This window comes from Convolutriloba macropyga, chromosome 1 (genome assembly GCF_964194025.1).
Source record: "Convolutriloba macropyga chromosome 1, txConMacr16.3, whole genome shotgun sequence".
Classification (NCBI taxonomy): domain Eukaryota; kingdom Metazoa; phylum Xenacoelomorpha; order Acoela; family Convolutidae; genus Convolutriloba; species Convolutriloba macropyga.
Genome location: NC_134468.1, coordinates 7,442,986 through 7,463,475, shown reverse-complemented (window position 1 = coordinate 7,463,475; position 20,490 = coordinate 7,442,986). Strand labels below are relative to the sequence as shown.

Sequence of the window (20,490 nt, the reverse complement as noted above, 5' to 3'; positions counted from 1 at the left end):
TGTTAGATAATATGGTACTGCATAGATTTTAGATGTAATGAATTTTTCGTCAAGATTTTAAAATCACTTTTTTAAATTCACGAATTCTGCTGCATAGCTTCTAGAGTTAATTGAATGGTGATACTTTCAATACTTTTTATGACTCCAGTGTAATTTTTGGGAAAAAAATTAAATTTTTCAAATTTTCGGAAAATTTTTATTATGTTCCAAGTGTATGGATCTTTATGAGCCAGTGAAACTATTTCAGGCTCGATACAGGGATACTGGATAGTCTCTTGAGACAATCAAATGGTTCTTGAGATATCAATATCGTGATATATGCAAAATTTTGAAATTTGCAATTGTTTCCAAAATTGTTCAATATTTTTCGTCCTTTTCTCAGTTTAACGACTATTACTGGCCAAGGAATCTGTTTAAGTCTTGGAGTTGGGTTACTGGACAGAGCTTTCCAGACAAAAATGGTTTTGAACTTTTTTACCGCGAAGTTGAAAACTTGTTTTTAATTTTGCCTTTTTCAGTTTTTTTCTGTTTGATTTATTTACTAACAAGCCTAGAAAAGTAGAAGTTACAGAGTCGGATACCAGCATGGAAAATATTCCTATCTCTCTTTCTCTCTGCCCGTTAGGTTTTCTTTTCTTCTCTTTCTCGTTCACATTTTATCTCTCTATCTCACACCATCTCTCTCTTTGTCGATGCCGCACTTGAGCTGCTGTTATGTGGCGTTATGTCATCATCTCTGATCTTCATTAACAATGAGTTATGGTATAAATTTTTTTATCATAAATGATTTAACAGGCTCTTTAAGGAAACCATTGTCCATTGCTCTCAAAATCAATTTTCAACAGATATATTAATCCTGTTTGTCTTTTTTATGCAATTCTTCGCTTGTCCGTTTTTTCGTCTGACCCATTTGACTTCTGTCTTCAGAAACGGGATGAGGTGGCGCCGAGTTTGCATAATGTTCTCTTTAGCCGTTCAGCCCACTATTCTTCAGGTATGCGATTAACAAACTCTTTCGGAGACTTATTCTTATGGTGTGAAGGGCGCTTCTTAGAAATTGATATCACACCCCCACCCACCCAACGCCCCCACATCAGTCCGCCATTGCACTTTTGCACCCCCGCTGCGGTGCACCCCCGCTGGGCTCACCTTACGGGCCAATTAATCTAAAGCTAGTCTCACTAAACCGTGGCTAGCTACTGATGAAGCCAACCGCTCGTCGGTCGTTTGAGAGCAATTTGCCCGACGTTAGTCGGTTATGTCCGAATTTCTCAGTTTTTGTAATTCCGGTTTAACTTACTTGAAACAGTTTTTTAATGCAACGCCAGTGATTTTACTTTCAAATTATTAATAATTTAATTGTTTTTTGGCGTTTTGGTTTTTTAAATAAATGAAGTTTTGACCTTTTTTTGCAAAATATTTCAACGTTTCCAATCTCTGAAGTTTGTTCCTACTTTTTTTTATCTGTACAGGAGGAGTGCTCCTGGTTTAATCTAAATTTAGAAGGCTAAATTTTAAATTTTGAAATGTATTCGTTTTATTTTCCTTCAAGTTTGAACTTTCGAAAATAGGTAGTCTTTTGTTTGTGTTTCTTACATTGTTCCTAAATTCTGTACATTCTAACATCCATTATTCTAGCATCTGTATATTTTTTAGTTTTTCTTTTTTCAGTTGTCAAAAATTTTAACGATTTTGTATTTTTCTTAGGATTTCGTCATTTTTCTGGTTTGCAATTGATTTCATTTATCAAAATGCGGCAGAGAGAATTTGCTCGAAATCCTTTAGCAAATTTTTGACTGATTACTACCTTCTGCAGTTTTTTGAGGGACTTTGGCATTGTTTTAAAACTTTCTTGCCTTTGAGTTTTTTCTTTTTTTCTCTAGGATCAATTTATTTTTGAAATAGTTTGTATTCATTTTATCTATCGCATGTCCAAAAAAGAAGAAGAATATCTTATTTTTGTGTACAGTTCAGTTGAGCTGAAAAACTCTTGAAGACAGATTTTATTGATTGAATTGTGGTCTTTGACCGCTCCTCCTCCGCCCCCGTTTTTACTCGAACCCCCAAACCCGCTATTATTCTTGCCCTCTGAGACTAACCTCCCTTAGCTTTTTCCAGCTACAACCAAAGCCATACGCTCGCTTCTGGTTCGAGAGCAATTCGATTCGTCCGAAGTAGTCGGTTGTTCTGACCAAGACTAATTCATTGATTGGTTCTTTACCTGTCGCTTATTTGAACTCTTAAATGATTATCTAACTAATTCGAAAATGGCTTTCAGGATTTTCTCTCTGCTCTTGCAAACTGAGAATGACATCAGATTCTTCATCCGAGAAACTCAAGGTCTCCGGATTTTGACGGACGCCCTCTTCTCGGCTTTCGAGGCCTCTCAGCATGTTTCCATATTCCACACGGGGTCTGCTTCCACAGTCGCAGGAGGAAATGCCCAGACACCGGTAACTGTGAGGGGTGAAATCGTAGGGTTGTTGACCAAGGTACTAAATACATACAGGACGGCCGAAGATGAAGTTACGGAGGTTTCAGCTCCAACATCATCGCAAAGCACAAGAACGGGAACCTCTTCTGAAGGTAGGCTAAATAATCGCTATTTTTTTTGTAATGGAGAGGTCTTTCGCACAGATTTCGACAAAACGCAACTTTATGATGCGAACCGTTTGACTCCGGTTTTGTACAATTTGTCAATGCTGTACACAGCTCTCTATTTTTTTTTTACTTTTGTAGTTGTTTGGAGTTTTATTGATTGCTCTCAAACTAATTTTGTAGCAATAATATTAGCCCTGCGGTTTTTGCTACTCGAAGAGGAGTTTTGATATTCGGGGCGGTTAGAGCTCTACTACTCTCTAAGTATACAGTTCACTCATCGAAACAGCGGAGAATACATATAATCATGGTGAAAAGTTTTTATTTGGATGGTTTGTATCCCTAAACCCCCAGCCCACTCCAAATCCAACCCCCACCCCCCCTTAATGCGCGCCCTACTTCTGCTGTCCTACCTGAGCCCAAGCTAACTACTGCAATTCCCCGATAAGAAACGGCTCTTGAAAAGATGTATACGAAAGATATATACGATTGTGTAAGCGCCTAATATGCGTTTCAACGGATAAGGTCTCTTATCAACAGATAAGATCTCATATCAACGGAAAAGGTCACTTATCAAGATCAATTGCATATGAAATGTACTATATAGATAATCATTGATAATCTATATCGTGCATTTTATGAAATTTTGCCGGTAATATCAAAATCTTCCGTGTCTTTTCAAGTTTCAATTCACTCAGGCTCTTTTGATCACCGTTTTGCAGGCCATCGGAGCAGCAGCTCTGGTCTCCCTCAATGGAAGAACATCAGTGTCACCTGTGACAAACTCCTCTCCCTTCTCAACCCCAGTCAGGCTACCGAGCATAGACAGGCATCTCTCTCTTGTCTGAAAGAGATCCTGCTTCTCTTCCCTGACGAGGCAGTGCCTGTCCTCGTTGACCTGCTCTTCACGGCTCATTCTAGTTGTCAGCGGAAGAAGTGCACTACAATGGGTGAGTATTTTTTTTAATTATAGCTGCGAGAAGTTAAGCTGAGCGGAGCTACATTGCGGTGCTCTTGGTTTTTACGACTCGAAGAGGAGTATTGGTTTTCTATCGGTCTTTTTGTTATAGCTGTAAGCTGAGCGAAGCTATATTGCGGTGCTCATGGTTTTTACGACTCGAAGAGGAGTATTGGTTTTCTCACGGTTTTTACGACTCGAAGAGGAGTATTGGTTTTCTTAAGGTTTTTTTTTTACCGGAAGTAATGTTTTTTTTACCGGAAGTAGAAATGATTTTTATTCGATGCTATATTGAAATGTAAACTTGGAAATTAATAGCACAGTGTTTTGCAGTGCCTGAAAACGCGTTTCAAGTTCAAAATTGGCATAAATTTCTTGATTTTTTAATTAATTTTGGGCTTTTTTCCTATTATTTTCTTCATTTTTGGATCTTTTAGCCGTCTTTTTGTCAAAAATCAGTCAATATGACAACTTCCCGTTAAAAATTCATATACTCAATGCCTCTTTTTACCTCGATGTAATTTTGTTTTATAAAATTGTACATATGCTAATCCGATTTTGGTAGTTTTTTTTTCCTATTTTTCTGTTTTTTGTCTGTATTTTGGTTTTAATTACTAGAAATATTCTTTTTGGGCAACATGAGGGGCTTTAATTTCGTTTAAAAAAAACGTCAATAATTTTTTAGTGTTAAATGTTTGAAAAACAGTTAATTTTTTTTTATAAATGCAGTCCTAAAAATTTTTTGACTTTTTTGCAAAATGTTTCAATGTTTCGTATGTTTGATTTCTGCTTTTTCTTTTTTGATCTGTTGAGGAGGATAGATTTTTGTCTAGGATGAATCGTTGTCTTTTCTGTATCTCGAATGCTGAAAAATGAAATGGTGTTAGTTTTTCTTGTTTTTTAAATTTGATTTTTAAACTTTCAAAACTTTTAAACTTTGATTTGAACTTTCAAAAATCAAGAATTAGTCTTTGTTACGGTGTTCCTTACATTTTGTCCATATTGTTCACTTTCTAGCTTGTATCATTCTAGCTCTGTCCTGGCACCTACATTATACTGTTTATATTGATTTTTTCAGTTATTAACAAATTGAATGATTACGGCTTTTTCTTAGATTTTCGTCATTTCTTTGGGTTGAAATTAATTTCATTCAACATAAGGCAGTACTAAGAGTTTACTAGAAAGCCTTTTCCAGAATTTCCACCTATTACTTTTTATTGTATTTTTTCCGACCTTGGTATTGTTCTTAAACATTTTTTGCCTTTAAATATTACTCGGTTGCTTTTCTATGATTTTTATTTTTGAATAGTTTGAAATCATGTTGTCTAGCATATATACAAGAAGAAAAATGTATATGTTGTTTTTGTCATTATTGCAGTGATGAGAAATATAACTGTAGTAGTTTTCTAATTCTTGAATTTGAGCATTCTTTTTTGAAAAGTTTTAACTTAGTTATTATTATCTGCCGTTTGCTTTACCGATCTTTGAGATTAGAATCCTGAATTATTTTGGGGGGCAATTGATAGCCTTGTCAGCGTTTTCAACCTATCAGTATTTTGACCATCTTAATTGTATCGGATTTTTTTAACGTTACCAAACGTTTTCAATATTATGAAGTTTTGCTGCATTTTGTTTCTTTTGGTAACAGTGGTTTAAGTTTCACCAATGTTTAGATCAGACCTCGGGAGGTAAAGAGTTAATGGTTTAATACAAAGGTAATGGCTTCTGCTGCAATTACGGTTTTGCTTGTGAAGTTTTAACGCTTTGAGTCGGTTCCGCAATTCTTCCGGCTATGTTTTTTTTACAGAAAGTAGATTTGTTCACGCAGCATTTTGACCTAAAAGCGAAAGTGAGAAAAGCTGTCTCGGTGAACAGATTTTCGCTAAGCGAGAGAAATTTTTTGATCATGCGCTGCGTTTAGTAAATGACTTTTTGACTTTGAAAAGTAGTTTTTGACTGAATTGCACTTATAGATGACCGTTTTTAGCCGTTTTTTCGTCTAAGTGGCCCAATTTTTTTTGCTTTTAATTTGGTTTCTTGTAGAAAAAAAAATTTATTCGATACTATATTGAAATGTCATCTGGGAAATTGATACAACAGTGTTTTGCAGAGCCTGAAAATCCGTTCCAAGTTGAAAATTGGCACATAATTCTTGGTTTGTTAGTTAATTTTTGGCTAAATGTTAATTTCTTCATTTTTGGATCTTTTAACCGTCTTTTTGTCAAAAATCAGTTAATATGGGAACTTCTCTTTGATAATTCCTACACTCAACGCCTCTTTCTACCTCGATGTAATTTTGTTTCATAAAATTGTGCATATGCTAATCCGATTTTGGTAGTTTTCCGATTTCGTCAGTTTTTCCGTTTGTGTTTTGGTTGTATTTGCCAGAAAGTTTTTTTGTGCCACATGAGGGTCTTTAATTTCGTTTCAATAAAAATTCAATCATTTTTTGGGCGCTAAGTTTTGAAAAAACAGTTAAAACTTTTTCATAAATGCAGTCTTCACTTAAAAGTTCTTTGACCGTTTTTTTGCAAAATGTTTCAATTTTTCGTATTTATGAATTCTGCTTTTTCCTATTTTTTGTTCTCTTCAGGAGAATAGATCTTTGTATCGGATGACTAGTTATCTTTTCTATGTCTTGAATGCTGAACAATGAAATGTATTCGTTTTTCTTGAATTTTTTAAATTGATTTTCAACTTTCAAAAATCAAGAATGTCTTTTTGTTACGGTGTTCCTTACATTGTGCCCATATTTACATTATAGTTAGTATCATTATAGTTTTGTCCTGGCACCTACATTTATTTTTGGTATATTGATTTTTTCAGTTGTAAAAAATGAATGATTTCAGCTTTTTCTTAGATTTTCGTCATTTCTTTGGTTTGAAATTGATTTCATTCAACATAAGGCAGTATTGAGAGTTTGATAACAAGCTTTTTCCAAAATTTCAACTTATGACTAATTACTGCAGCTTCCTTCCGGCCTTGGTTTTAATTAAAACGAGTTTTTGCCTTTGAATATTCTGCTGCTTATGTCTCTTCTATGATCAATTTTGTTTTTGATTTAGTATGAAATCATGCTGACTAGCTTATGTACAAGAACGAACAGGTGTGTGTTGTTTTTTGTCTTAACCGCAGTGATTAAAAATGTAATTATAGGTATTTTCCGATTCTTAAATTTGAGTTTTCTTTTTTGAAAAGATTCAACTTAGTTTCTAAGATTATTATCTGCCGTTTGCTTTCGGGATCTTTTTCCGATTAGAATCATGATTTATTTGAGGGCTATTGATAACCTTGTCAGCTTTTTCAGACTTTCAGGTTTCTGACCACTTTAATTATTTTTGATTTTTTAACGTTACCAAACGTTTTCAATAATATAAATTTTTGCTGCATTTTGTTTCTCTTGTTGACAGTGGTTTTAGTTTCACCAATTTTTAGAGCAGACGTGGTGAGGTAGTGAGTTAAGGGTTTCATACAAAAGTTTGTGGCTTCCGTTGCAATTACGGTTTTGTTAGTGAAGTTCTGACGCTTCGAGTCGCGCCCGGAATTCTTCCGGCTATGTTTTGTTTCGTCGTCTGACGCTCTTTTTTCGTTTTACATTTGTTCACACAGCAAAGCTGAAAAAGTCAAATTTTCTGAATGACTTCTTCCTCTCACTAACGGCATTTGCGCGCGTGACGTCATTTCTCACTAGCTTTAGCAAAAGTTTTTAGGTTATTTGTGTGATTAGATTTTGATCATACGTGAATTACCTTACTCAATAAAATGACTTTTGCACTTCAAATCTGAAGTTTAGTTTGAATTTTTTTAAGGTCAAAGGAACTCATTTGTGAAGTAAAGGACCCTAATAAGAGGCGTCTGCGGAATGAATTTTAACAAGCTTTATTTATCGCTGAATGTTTTTTACCTAGTTTTTGGAGCGGCGTCGATTTTTTTTAGTTTAGATTTGTATTTGTTTCTATCTCTATTATACGGCACGCATGTCTATTGTTTCGCAGCGATTCAGGCTATGTTTTTTTTAATGAAGTAGTTTTATTAATGCAACATTTTGACATAAAAGCGAAAGTGAGAAAGGCTGTCATGCTGAACAGATTTTTGCTAAGCGAGAGCAGTTTTTTATCATGCGCTGTGTTCAGTGAATGACTTTTTGACTTTGAAAAATGTTTTGGACAGAATGGCGCATGTAGATAATCGTTTTAAGACGTTTTTTTGTCCCTTTCCGCCATCTGATATTGATGCCAGAAAGGTTTGCAGAGCCTAGTTTTTCTTTTCAAATGTAAAATTTGAACATATTTCTCATTGATTTTTGGATTTTTTCCCTTAATTTCTTCATTTTTGGATGTTTGAGAGGATTTTTTTCTGAGATATCAAAGTATATGGCGACGTTGGGTTGGTAATGCATGCTTTGAACAACTCTTTAAGACGGATTTTTTTGTTTCAAAGATTTGTACACATACTAACCCTTTTCTGCCAGTTTCTTCCAATTTTTCTTTCCTGTTTTGTTTTTGGTTTTAATTAGGAAAAGTTTCTGTGCTCTTGTTTTTTAAGTTTAATCTTTGCAATGCAATGAAAATTTGTTTCTTAATTAGATTTTTAATATATTTTTTTAAAAAATTTTTTAATGCTTCGACAATTTTTTTGCAAAATATTTTAGTTTCTCGAATCTCTGTAATCTTTTTTCACTTTTATACAGAAAGTAGAATGACTGTTAAATTTTTCAGTCATGATTGCTAAATAAATATATGAACTTATTTTTGTGATCAATAATTTTTTGCAGGTTGTTTTAAACAGGATGTAAAAGTGCACGCTGCATTTGAAAAATAATTGTTTAGGTCGATCGGCTGAATTAATCGAAGAAGAGAGAGGAGGGAGGGAGAGAAATTTTTGTTTATATCATTTTCTGAGAGAGGCAAAATGTAGGTATGAAAATTTTTTTGCTAAGTGAGCGAAATTTTTTGATCTTATGCGTCCTTTTCAAAGCAGTTTCGTTTTAGCGGACTCAATTTCTTCAATCAATAGTGTTTCTCATAATTTTCTAAATAAATAAGTGCGTGGAAGTTTTTTGATCATCTGAAGCCAATATTACACTTATAGATTCAATTTTCAGCTAATTTTATCACGTTGGCCTGTTTTAAGCTTTTTTGGTAATGTTTATTCTCCATTTTTTGTGGCATTTGCAAACTTTTGTAGCAGATATTAATTGTTTCATCAGTTTTGGTGGTCTTTCTTTTTTATTGATGTGTTTCAAGGAACTCAAGTAACTTTTTGCCGATTTTTTTTGTATGCTGTTTATGGTTTTCCCCCATCTCTTCTCATCTTCCGCTTCTTGCTGTCGCTGTTCTTTTTCTTCATCAGTTTTTGATTAAGAAATATTTTTTAGATGTTGCTACTATGAGGCGACTCTTCAAGTCTAGACATGGCACTTTTCTTTAAAATAAATTATACAAATTTTTATTTTCAGATTTTTTTGTTCTTGGAAGTTTCCAATGGTCTTTTGATTTTTCTCTCCTGTGTTTTGGATATATGAGGTTTTTGCGAATATATATGAGGTTTTTGCCGAATAATGATTGCGAAGAATCTTGAAAAATGAACATTTTTAAAGCTAATTAGAATCTTTTTAAAAAAATTAATTTTGAATTTTTTTTGCAGATCTGTTTTGTTTTTTTTTTTGTTTTTTAGTTCGACGTCAAACAATGGTGGTTAACTGATGTACAAGATAATGTAATGAACATAGTCGCGGTTTAGTTGTTTGGAAATTGCATTTAGCGTCTGTAGAGTTTTAGAGAATACTACTTTTCGGTTTTGTCCGTCATCTTTCCCTTTCCTAGAGTTTTTTTATGAACCCATTTTTCAACTTTTTGTCAAGTGCTAAGGTTTTGCTGCAAACTGTTTGTTTTAGAGGGTTTTACCAATCGATTTTTTTGGCGTCGCATCTAAAATTAAATTTTGTCAGATGGTGTATCAGTTTTTGTCAGTTAGTTTTTTTCTTATTTTCTGTTTTTTTCCTAAAATGCTTAGTTTAATTATGTAGAATGCCCTTTAAGGATGTGAGAATGGTGTGGTCACTGCTACTTCGAGTTGTTTCCGGAATTCTGCCCGCTATGTTTTTAATAACTGTTCACATATGTTCATGATTTTTTAAGTCAAATTGGAGATATGAATCAGGAAGTGGAGCGCAAAAGTGATTGGTTGTGCGTGGTAAATTTTTTTCGCTCTAGTTTTAAAGTAGTGAGAAAATGGTGTTTGAACAAAAAATTGTATTCTCGCTAGTGGTTTTTTGTTTACATGCGGCAGGTTGACATTGATTTTTACTGTTTAATTGGATCTGGTTTTTTAAATGGTTTTCCAAATCCAATCATTAATAGCCGCCCTCATCTTCTAAACCGGCTATTATAGCGCTCCTAATTTTTTTTACTTCGTCGGACAAAAAAATGTTTCGCTTTACCTCATTTTGCGGCTTTTTCAACAATTTGAGTGAAAATTTTTTTGGCTAGTTTCTCTCTTCTCTCATTCTGCTAAAAGTGATTTTAAACATCAGTTGCTCAGCAAAGCAATTCAAAATGAACAGAGTCAGTATAAAAAATTGAATTCAGAAATAGAAAGGGATAAACCCATGAAGCCCAATTTTAGATGCCTGCTATTTGAACTTCATTCCTATAAGTCTTAGATACCATCTCTAAAGCTTATTGGTATTGATAGTGGCCCCTGTAGCCTCTCTCTAAGAAACAGAAGTATGTTCGACGACGAAATGCCATCAAAATAGATCGGACTTAAGAAATGTTTTTGTAAATTTTTTTTTAATATCCTATTCTTTCAATCCGAATCATGCTTATTGGAATCCACGGCGGCTATTTTCCGGTAATCTGCTGGGTATATTTGTCTGTTCTAGGTCTAGTTTTTATTTAGTGAATGAAAATTGTTTGAATTGTATGTCAGGGCTTCTGCTTTGTTTTTTTTTGGTAAGTGAGCAAGCAAGAAAAACTGCAAGTTCATGGATTGAATAAAGTTTGCAAAGTTGTTCCAGTGAACAAATTCGAAGAGCGGAGAAATGAAAGTGTAGTTAGTTTGTTCATGCCCTCTTCTGAAACAGAGCGAGAAATGTAGGTGTGAAAAATTGATCGCTAAGCGAGCAAATTTTTTTTCCACTTGCGGCTTTTTCAAGCTATTTTTTTTGTTCTTTGAAACTTCTATGTTGTCTCAAATGTTATTTAAGTTTTAAGTTATAATTTTCAGGTTGTTTTGTAGCGTATCGAAGGTTTTTGGTAAATAAAGGGAGTTTAACAATAATTTGAAGGTTTTACCTAGCAACTTTTTTCTTTGAGTTTTAACAAAAAGTTGCAAAAATTTTTCGTAATTTCAGACAGTTTTTCGCTTCATTTCAAAATAAAATTTGGTGCTTAATTCGGCTTGCCTGAATTTGTTTGAGCGATGAAGTTGTCTCAAATACTTGAAATATGGTTTTCCTATTGAGTTTTTTCCTCGTATGAATTGAAAAAAGTAATTTAATTCATTTTTTTAATTATTTTTTTGAATAAATTATCTTTTTTATTTAAATTAATATAGTCTTTTCTCTTCTTTGTTACTCACTGCCATCCAAAACTAGTTATTCGACAGGCTGTTTTTAGGCAAAGACATCTTCGACTCGTTTCCGGGATTCATCCGGCTATGTTTTACCCGAAGTACTGTTTGTTAAATCGGCGTTTTGACCTAAAGGCAAAAGTGAGTTAAACTGTATTGGAACTAATTTTTTCTGAGCGGGAGAAGTTGTTTTGTTTATGCGCTCTGTTGAGTGAATTACTTTTTGACTTTGAAAAGTGTTGTTGAGAATATGGCTCATGTAGAGAACATATGGCTCATTTTTAGTTTTTTTCGTAGAATTACTCTGCATCAATAAATAAGAATCTGGAATTGATATTTTAGTGTTATATGAGAGCCTTCAAATGCGTTTTTAAGTACAAAATTGGCTAATAATTCTCATTTTTTAAAATTAATTTTTGTTCTTCAATCTTAGAGCGAACTTTTCTGCAATCATTATATGAGTTAACGTTACTGTGATAATTTATACAGGAGTGCCGCCGTTTTTTTGGTATTCTAACCTTAAACGAAATACAGTCCAATTTTGATCGGGTTTCCCTCCAATGTATAAATGTTTGTTGTTTTTTGGATTGGTTATTTGAAATAAGGCTTTTGTCAGTGCATTAGATGTCATGTTTTTGATAAATCAATTAGTTTTTGACGTCGTTTGAATGTCAATAAAAATTGATTCGTAATTGCGATTTTGGAAATAATTTGATCTTATTTGGCCAAAGTATCTCGCTGGTTAGACTTTGAATTCCGTTCTAACCATTTTTTTGGCAGGAGGAGGATTGTGTTTTTACTGAACCTTGTTTAGTAAATAAAGAAGTACTAGTTTTTTGTCCTATTATCAACGTTTTGATTTTGAATTCGGAAAAATATAAAATGCCTTTTTGTTAATCCATGTATACAATGAATAAGTCTATACCTTGCACGTTCTATCTTTTGTCACCTTTTTTCTTGCCTATGATTTTTCCATGACCTACAATTTTATTGGCTCTGTCTTTGTTCTGAAAAATTTAAAAATGTTAAGAATTGTTCCAGTTTTTAAAGTTTTTTGCTTTCAGTTGATCTCATTTCGCATCATCGAGCTCTGTGGTTTTTTCATTTCACATCATCGAGCTCTGTAATTTGGTTGAATATATTGTTTTTTTATTTTTTATGACTGAAGTTTTATGACTGATATTTATGTTCTGTGAATTTTCTTGATGGTAGGTTTTGAATATTAAAGTTTTTTTGCCTTACAGTTGTAATTTGTTTACTTCGCCTTTGTCTTCTGATCAATAAGTTTTTGTAGTAGTTCGAAATCGGTTCATTCAAAGTTTCTTCCTTGTTTGCTAATTTTTGGAAAGCGGTGACGCCACAAAAAGTTTTTTATTTTCTTGAGACCTAAATTAAATTTTCGCTCTACACTTCAGTGTTTTTCTAGAAATGTTATCTACCTTTTGTTTCAGTAAAAATGTTTATCGTAAGTGCAATATACAAATTTTTTTTCAACTGAGTTTTCAACTAATTCTCCATTTAAAGGCTATTTTTAAGATTTTCGGCACATTGTATTTTGTTTGTACTTGCCTGAATGTCAGCTTGCTTGAATTTGTGTGAGCAATGAAGTTGTCTCAATTACTTGAAATATGGTTTTCCTATCGAATTTTTTCCTTGTACAATTTGAAAAGTAGTTTGTTTAAATTATGTTTTCTATTTAAATTAAGATAGTCTTTTCTCTCCTTTGATGCTCACTGCCATCCGAATCTAGATAATCGACAGGCTGCCTTTTGACAAAGACATCTTCGAGTCGTTTCCAGAATTCATCCGGCTATTTTTTTTGGTTTCGTCGTGTGACTCTCTTTTTCGTTTAACATTTGTTCACACAGCGAAGCTGAAAAAGTGAATTTTTCTGACTGACTTCTTCCTTGCACTAACGGCTTTTGTGCGTGTAACGTCATTTCTCACCTTTCCAGCAAAAGTTTTTTGCGTGTTTGGATTTTGATTTCACAAGTGACTTACCTCACTCAATAAAATTATCTCCTTCAAAATAAAATTTGCTGCTTAATTCGGCTTGCCTGAATTTGTTTGAGCGATGAAGTTGTCTCAATTACTTGAAATATGGTTTTCCTATTGAGTTTTTTCCTCGTATAAATTGAAAAAAGTAATTTAATTCATTTTTTTTAATCATTTTTTTTGAATAAATTATCTTTTTTATTCAAATTAAAATAGTCTTTTCTCTTCTTTGATACTCACTGCCATCCAAAACTAGTTATTCGACAGGCTGTTTTTAGGCAAAGACATCTTCGACTCGTTTCCGGGATTCATCCGGCTATGTTTTACCGAAGTACTGTTCGTTAAATCGGCGTTTTGACCTAAGAGCAAAAGTGAGTTAAACTGCATTGGAACTAATTTTTTCTGAGCGGGAGAAGTTGTTTTGTTTATGCGCTCTGTTGAGTGAATTACTTTTTGACTTTGAAAAGTGTTGTTGAGAATATGGCTCATGTAGAGAACATATAGCTCATTTTTTAGTATTTTTTCGTAGAATTACTCTGCATCAATAAATAACAATCTGGAATTGATATTTTAGTGTTATATGAGAGCCTTCAAATGCGTTTTTAAGTACAAAATTGGCTAATAATTCTCATTTTTTAAAATTAATTTTTGTTCTTCAAACTTTGAGCGAACTTTTCTGCAATCATTATATGAGTTAACGTTACTGTGATAATTTATACAGGAGTGCCGCCGTTTTTTTTGGTATTCTAACCTTAAACGAAATACAGTCCAATTTTGATCGGGTTTCCCTCCAATGTATAAATGTTTGTTGTTTTTTGGATTGGTTATTTGAAATAAGGCTTTTGTCAGTGCATTAGATGTCATGTTTTTGATAAATCAATTAGTTTTTGACGTCGTTTGAATGTCAATAAAAATTGATTCGTAATTGCGATTTTGGAAATAATTTGATCTTATTTGGCCAAAGTATCTCGCTGGTTAAACTTTGAATTCCGTTCTAACCATTTTTTTGGCAGGAGGAGGATTGTGTTTTTACTGAACCTTGTTTAGTAAATAAAGAAGTACTAGTTTTTTGTCTTATTATCAACGTTTTGATTTTGAATTCGGAAAAATATAAAATGCCTTTTTGTTAATCCATGTATACAATGAATAAGTCTATACCTTGCACGTTCTATCTTTTGTCACCTTTTTTCTTTTCTATGATTTTTCCATGATCTATAATTTTATTGGCTCTGTCTTTGTTCTGAAAAATTTAAAAATGTTAAGAATTGTTCCAGTTTTTAAAGTTTTTTGCTTTCAGTTGATCTCATTTCGCATCATCGAGCTCTGTGGTTTTTTCATTTCACATCATCGAGCTCTGTAATTTGGTTGAATATATTGTTTTTTATTTTTTATGACTGAAGTTTTATGACTGATATTTATTTTCTGTGAATTTTCTTGATGGTAGGTTTTAAATATTAAAGTTTTTTTGCCTTACAGTTGTAATTTGTTTACTTCGCCTTTGTCTTCTGATCAATAAGTTTTTGTAGTAGTTCGAAATCGGTTCATTCAAAGTTTCTTCCTTGTTTGCTAATTTTTGGAAAGCGGTGACGCCACAAAAAGTTTTTTATTTTCTTGAGACCTAAATTAAATTTTCGCTCTACACTTCAGTGTTTTTCTAGAAATGTTATCTACCTTTTGTTTCAGTAAAAATGTTTATCGTAAGTGCAGTATACAAATTTTTTTTCCACTGAGTTTTGAACTAATTCTCCATTTAAAGGCTATTTTTAAGATTTTCGGCACATTGTATTTTGTTTGTACTTGCCTGAATGTCAGCTTGCTTGAATTTGTGTGAGCAATGAAGTTGTCTCAATTACTTGAAATATGGTTTTCCTATCGAATTTTTTCCTTGTACAATTTGAAAAGTAGTTTGTTTAAATTATGTTTTCTATTTAAATTAAGATAGTCTTTTCTCTCCTTTGATGCTCACTGCCATCCGAATCTAGATAATCGACAGGCTGCCTTTTGACAAAGACATCTTCGAGTCGTTTCCAGAATTCATCCGGCTATTTTTTTTGGCTTCGTCGTGTGACTCTCTTTTTCGTTTAACATTTGTTCACACAGCGAAGCTGAAAAAGTGAATTTTTCTGACTGACTTCTTCCTTGCACTAACGGCTTTTGTGCGTGTAACGTCATTTCTCACCTTTCCAGCAAAAGTTTTTTGCGTGTTTGGATTTTGATTTCACAAGTGACTTACCTCACTCAATAAAATTATCTCCTTCAAAATAAAATTTGCTGCTTAATTCGGCTTGCCTGAATTTGTTTGAGCGATGAAGTTGTCTCAATTACTTGAAATATGGTTTTCCTATTGAGTTTTTTCCTCGTATAAATTGAAAAAAGTAATTTAATTCATTTTTTTTAATCATTTTTTTTGAATAAATTATCTTTTTTATTCAAATTAAAATAGTCTTTTCTCTTCTTTGATACTCACTGCCATCCAAAACTAGTTATTCGACAGGCTGTTTTTAGGCAAAGACATCTTCGACTCGTTTCCGGGATTCATCCGGCTATGTTTTACCCGAAGTACTGTTCGTTAAATCGGCGTTTTGACCTAAGAGCAAAAGTGAGTTAAACTGCATTGGAACTAATTTTTTCTGAGCGGGAGAAGTTGTTTTGTTTATGCGCTCTGTTGAGTGAATTACTTTTTGACTTTGAAAAGTGTTGTTGAGAATATGGCTCATGTAGAGAACATATAGCTCATTTTTTAGTATTTTTTCGTAGAATTACTCTGCATCAATAAATAACAATCTGGAATTGACATTTTAGTGTTATATGAGAGCCTTCAAATGCGTTTTTAAGTACAAAATTGGCTAATAATTCTCATTTTTTAAAATTAATTTTTGTTCTTCAAACTTTGAGCGAACTTTTCTGCAATCATTATATGAGTTAACGTTACTGTGATAATTTCTACAGGAGTGCCGCCGTTTTTTTTGGTATTCTAACCTTAAACGAAATACAGTCCAATTTTGATCGGGTTTCCCTCCAATGTATAAATGTTTGTTGTTTTTTGGATTGGTTTTTTTAAATAAGGCTTTTGTCAGTGCATTAGATGTCATGTTTTTGATAAATCAATAATTTTTTGACGTCGTTTGAATGTCAATAAAATTGATTCATAATTGCGATTTTGGAAATAATTTGATCTTATTTGGCCAAAGTATCTCGCTGGTTAAACTTTGAATTCCGTTCTAACCAATTTTTTTTGGAAGGAGGAGGATTGTGTTTTTACTGAACCTTGTTTAGTAAATAAAGAAGTACTAGTTTTTTGTCTTATTATCAACGTTTTGATTTTGAATTCGGAAAAATATAAAATGCCTTTTTGTTAATCCATGTATACAATGAATAAGTCTATACCTTGCACGTTCTATCTTTTGTCACCTTTTTTCTTGCCTATGATTTTTCCATGATCTATAATTTTATTGGCTCTGTCTTTGTTCTGAAAAATTTAAAAATGTTAAGAATTGTTCCAGTTTTTAAAGTTTTTTGCTTTCAGTTGATCTCATTTCGCATCATCGAGCTCTGTGGTTTTTTCATTTCACATCATCGAGCTCTGTAATTTGGTTGAATATATTGTTTTTTTATTTTTTATGACTGAAGTTTTATGACTGATATTTATTTTCTGTGAATTTTCTTGATGGTAGGTTTTGAATATTAAAGTTTTTTTGCCTTACAGTTGTAATTTGTTTACTTCGCCTTTGTCTTCTGATCAATAAGTTTTTGTAGTAGTTCGAAATCGGTTCATTCAAAGTTTCTTCCTTGTTTGCTAATTTTTGGAAAGCGGTGAAGCCACAAAAAGTTTTTTGTTTTCTTGAGACCTAAGTTAAATTTTCGCTCTACGTTTCAGTGTTTTTCTAGAAATGTTATCTACCTTTTGTTTCAGTAAAAATGTTTATCGTAAGTGCAATATACAAATTTTTTTTCAACTGAGTTTTCAACTAATTCTCCATTTAAAGGCTATTTTTAAGATTTTCGGCACATTGTATTTTGTTTGTACTTGCCTGAATGTCAGCTTGCTTGAATTTGTGTGAGCAATGAAGTTGTCTCAATTACTTGAAATATGGTTTTCCTATCGAATTTTTTCCTTGTACAATTTGAAAAGTAGTTTGTTTAAATTATGTTTTCTATTTAAATTAAGATAGTCTTTTCTCTCCTTTGATGCTCACTGCCATCCGAATCTAGATAATCGACAGGCTGCCTTTTGACAAAGACATCTTCGAGTCGTTTCCAGAATTCATCCGGCTATGTTTTTTGGTTTCGTCGTGTGACTCTCTTTTTCGTTTTACATTTGTTCACACAGCGAAGTTGAAAAAGTGAATTTTTCTGACTGACTTCTTCCTTGCACTAACGGCTTTTGCGTGTAACGTCATTTCTCACTCTTTCCAGCAAAAGTTTTTTGCGTGTTTGGATTTTGATTTCACAAGTGACTTACCTCAATCAATAAAATGACTTTTGCACTTTAAAACTTATGTTTGTTTTGAATTAATTTAAGGTCAAAGGAAATCGTATGTGTAATAAGGGTCCCTAATGAAAAGACTTCTGCGCAATGAATTTTAGCAAGCTTTATTAATTTATCCTTTTATATTTTACGTAGCTTTTTGAGCGGCGTCGATAACTTTTTCAACTTATATCTCTATCTGTTTCTGTCTCTATCATACGGCACGCAAGTCTATTCTTTTGCAGCTCTTCCGGCAATCTACCGGCTATGTTTCGAAAAGTTTTAAATGAAGTTTGAAGCAAACGTGTGTCCTTTTTGTTTGAAGCAAACAATTTTGCTTGACCGTTTCCTTCTAGAACATTCTTTCGATATCACTTCTTTATTGTTTTTTTAACGCTTGAGTGGTTAATAGTCGGCCTATGTTTTAACTTAGAGAGTAAGAGCAGCTAGAAAGTTTTAATGATGCCGGGCACGTTAAGCTTTTTTGCTTTGAATTAAATTGTTCTCAATAAAGATTAAGAACTGTCAATTTTTAATTGCTCTTGAACGAAGTTCATGGCGATTATTGTAAACGTGTTGGTCTTTTTTATGCAAATCTTTCGCTTGACCATTTTGCACTTTTCTAAAACATTCTTTGATTCTCAAGTGACTTTTTCACGCTTCCGTTCTTCATTTTTGAGTGATCTCTATTACTCTCACTCCGAAGTGAAGCTTGTTGCTAATTTAAAATCGGTTGCAACATATCAACAAGAAGGGCCTGATAGCCGAGTGGTCAGTGCTTCTGGTTAGGGTTTGGGATGTCAATGGTTCAAATCCCTGTTGGGTCAAATGTTTTTCCAACCGCCTGTCGTTCGAGAGCAATTCTTCCGACATTAGGCGGTTTATGTTTAATGACTAATTATCATGTAATTAAACATCTGTATTTTTCCGAAATGTTTCCTGCCATATCATCTAAAATACAGACCTCGTCCGCAAATTGAATCCCGTTTGATGGAAGATTTTTTCTGAACAAAATGGAATGTTGGTTCATTGTAAATGTTTTTCTTTTTTGCTACTTGCAATTTTGTTTCGAACGCCTACGTGCGCATAAGACGAAACTATGAAAACGTTTTAGTTTTAGGATCTGAAACGGAAAACCTTATAAGATATATGCCTTGGAGGATTTTTAACATTAAATAATTGATTTGCTTTCTCGCTTGTTCTTCGAGACGATTGCCCTCATTTTGTTTTTTCTCAAAAAATCTATTTCCCCCAAAGCTAACTCTGAGAAGACGAGAGCAGTAAAAACTAAAATGACCTAAATTTGTTTGAGCATACCTTTATCGACTTTTTATTTAAAACTCTGTATGGTTATTTACATTGCAATTTGGATATAAGATTTCGTTCCCTGAACTATTTCAAAAACTATTTTGAGGGAAAAGTTGAATATTGTCTTGTTACTAATAGCGTATTTGGGGGAATTAGTTTTGCAGGAAGGATTGGTATTTGGCTTGTCCTGCCGTTTCACCCCGATTAGTTTTTCTCCCTATATTTAGCCCCGATTACTTCACCCTTCTATCTTGAAATCTTATTATTTTGCATCTTGTTCTATTTGCATTGTTGTGGCAATTTTTTTATAAGGAAAGATTAAGCAACTTAAAGATTAAGAACTTTCAATTTTTAAATGCACTTGAAAGAAGTTCATGGCAATTATTGTAAACTTGTTGGTCTTTTTTATGCAAATCTTTCGCTTGACCATTTTGCGCTTATCTTCTAGAACATTCTTTGATTCTCAAGTGACTTTTTCACGCTTTCGTTCTTCATTTTTGAGTGATCTCTATTGCTCTCACTCCGAAGTAAAGTTTGTTGCTAATATAAAATCGGTTGCAGCATATCAACAATAAAGGCCTGATAGACGAGTGGTCAGTGGTTGGGGATCGGGATGTCAATGGTTCGAATCCCGGCATCAAATGTTTTTCCACCCGCCTGTCGTTCGAGAGCAATTCTTTCGACATTAGTCGGTTTATGTTTGAGTAAATCCGTCAAGCTGTCATTATTGTTAATTTCCAACTAATTGATCAATTTTCACAAATCTTATTGTACGCCAAAGTTTTTTTTAACCATATTCAGCATAATCAGCATTAGTGCCTCTCAAAATTAAAGTGTATCAATCTGAGATGGAGTGAAAAGCAAATGTTGTCATTTAGAATTAGTTCGCGCTAAATATTCTCAACTGTTACTAGTCAAACGCTCAATAAAGGTTAATTTATTTTAGCACCCGGGGCTTTCTTTCCTCGAAGCAGTCCCAATTCTTCTTCCTCTCCTGGAGGGCTCTTGACTGGTGCGGCAGCCAATGGCAACAAAGCATCAGGTTCTGGCACCTCCGGAACATCTGGCACTGTGGTCGGATTCAACCCGACCAGTCGACGCTTTGAGCTTGCAATGTGTGTCCATTCAGAGCACCTCTCAACACAAATTGTAAGTTATTCAATGTTATCAATGTCGTTGCATTCATTCCCGGGTCGAGGTTTTAAGGTGAATTTTCGTAAGAAATGCGGTGAATTTTCGTAAGAAATGCGGTGAATGCGGTGAAAAAAAATAATTCACCGCTTTTCACCGCATTTCTTACAAAAATTCACCGCATTTCTTACAAAAATTTACCGCATCAACTTTTGTGGCAATTTAATGTAAGAAATGCGGTGAAAGCGGTGAATGCGGTGAGAAAAAATAATTCACCACATTTCACCGCATTTCTTACAAAAATTCACCGCGAAATTCACCGCATTTCTTACAAAAATTCACCGCATATGATTTCCATAGTTTACTCAATCTGATTTAAATTCACAACAAATTTTAAAGTAGCAAGTGACAACTGGTGCAGTGGACTAAGCAGTTGAAGGCATGCAGAAGGGCAGAG

At 33.4% G+C, this 20,490-nt stretch overlaps 2 protein-coding genes across 3 annotated transcripts in view; one reads left to right on the top strand and one right to left on the bottom strand.

Annotated features, from left to right (window-relative positions):
• The window catches only part of LOC142334689 (uncharacterized), a 293,593-nt gene that overhangs the window by 226,622 nt on the left and 46,481 nt on the right, over positions 1 to 20,490 (bottom strand). The gene's annotated exons all lie outside the window — the stretch shown is intronic.
• Positions 1 to 20,490, top strand: part of LOC142344528 (ubiquitin carboxyl-terminal hydrolase 34-like) — a 128,083-nt gene that overhangs the window by 73,299 nt on the left and 34,294 nt on the right. The window contains exons 24-26 of the mRNA XM_075396274.1: positions 2,279 to 2,586; positions 3,321 to 3,548; positions 19,849 to 20,051. Of these exons, the coding sequence (XP_075252389.1) occupies positions 2,279 to 2,586; positions 3,321 to 3,548; positions 19,849 to 20,051 (739 nt within the window). The remainder of the gene's footprint in view (positions 1 to 2,278; positions 2,587 to 3,320; positions 3,549 to 19,848; positions 20,052 to 20,490) is intronic.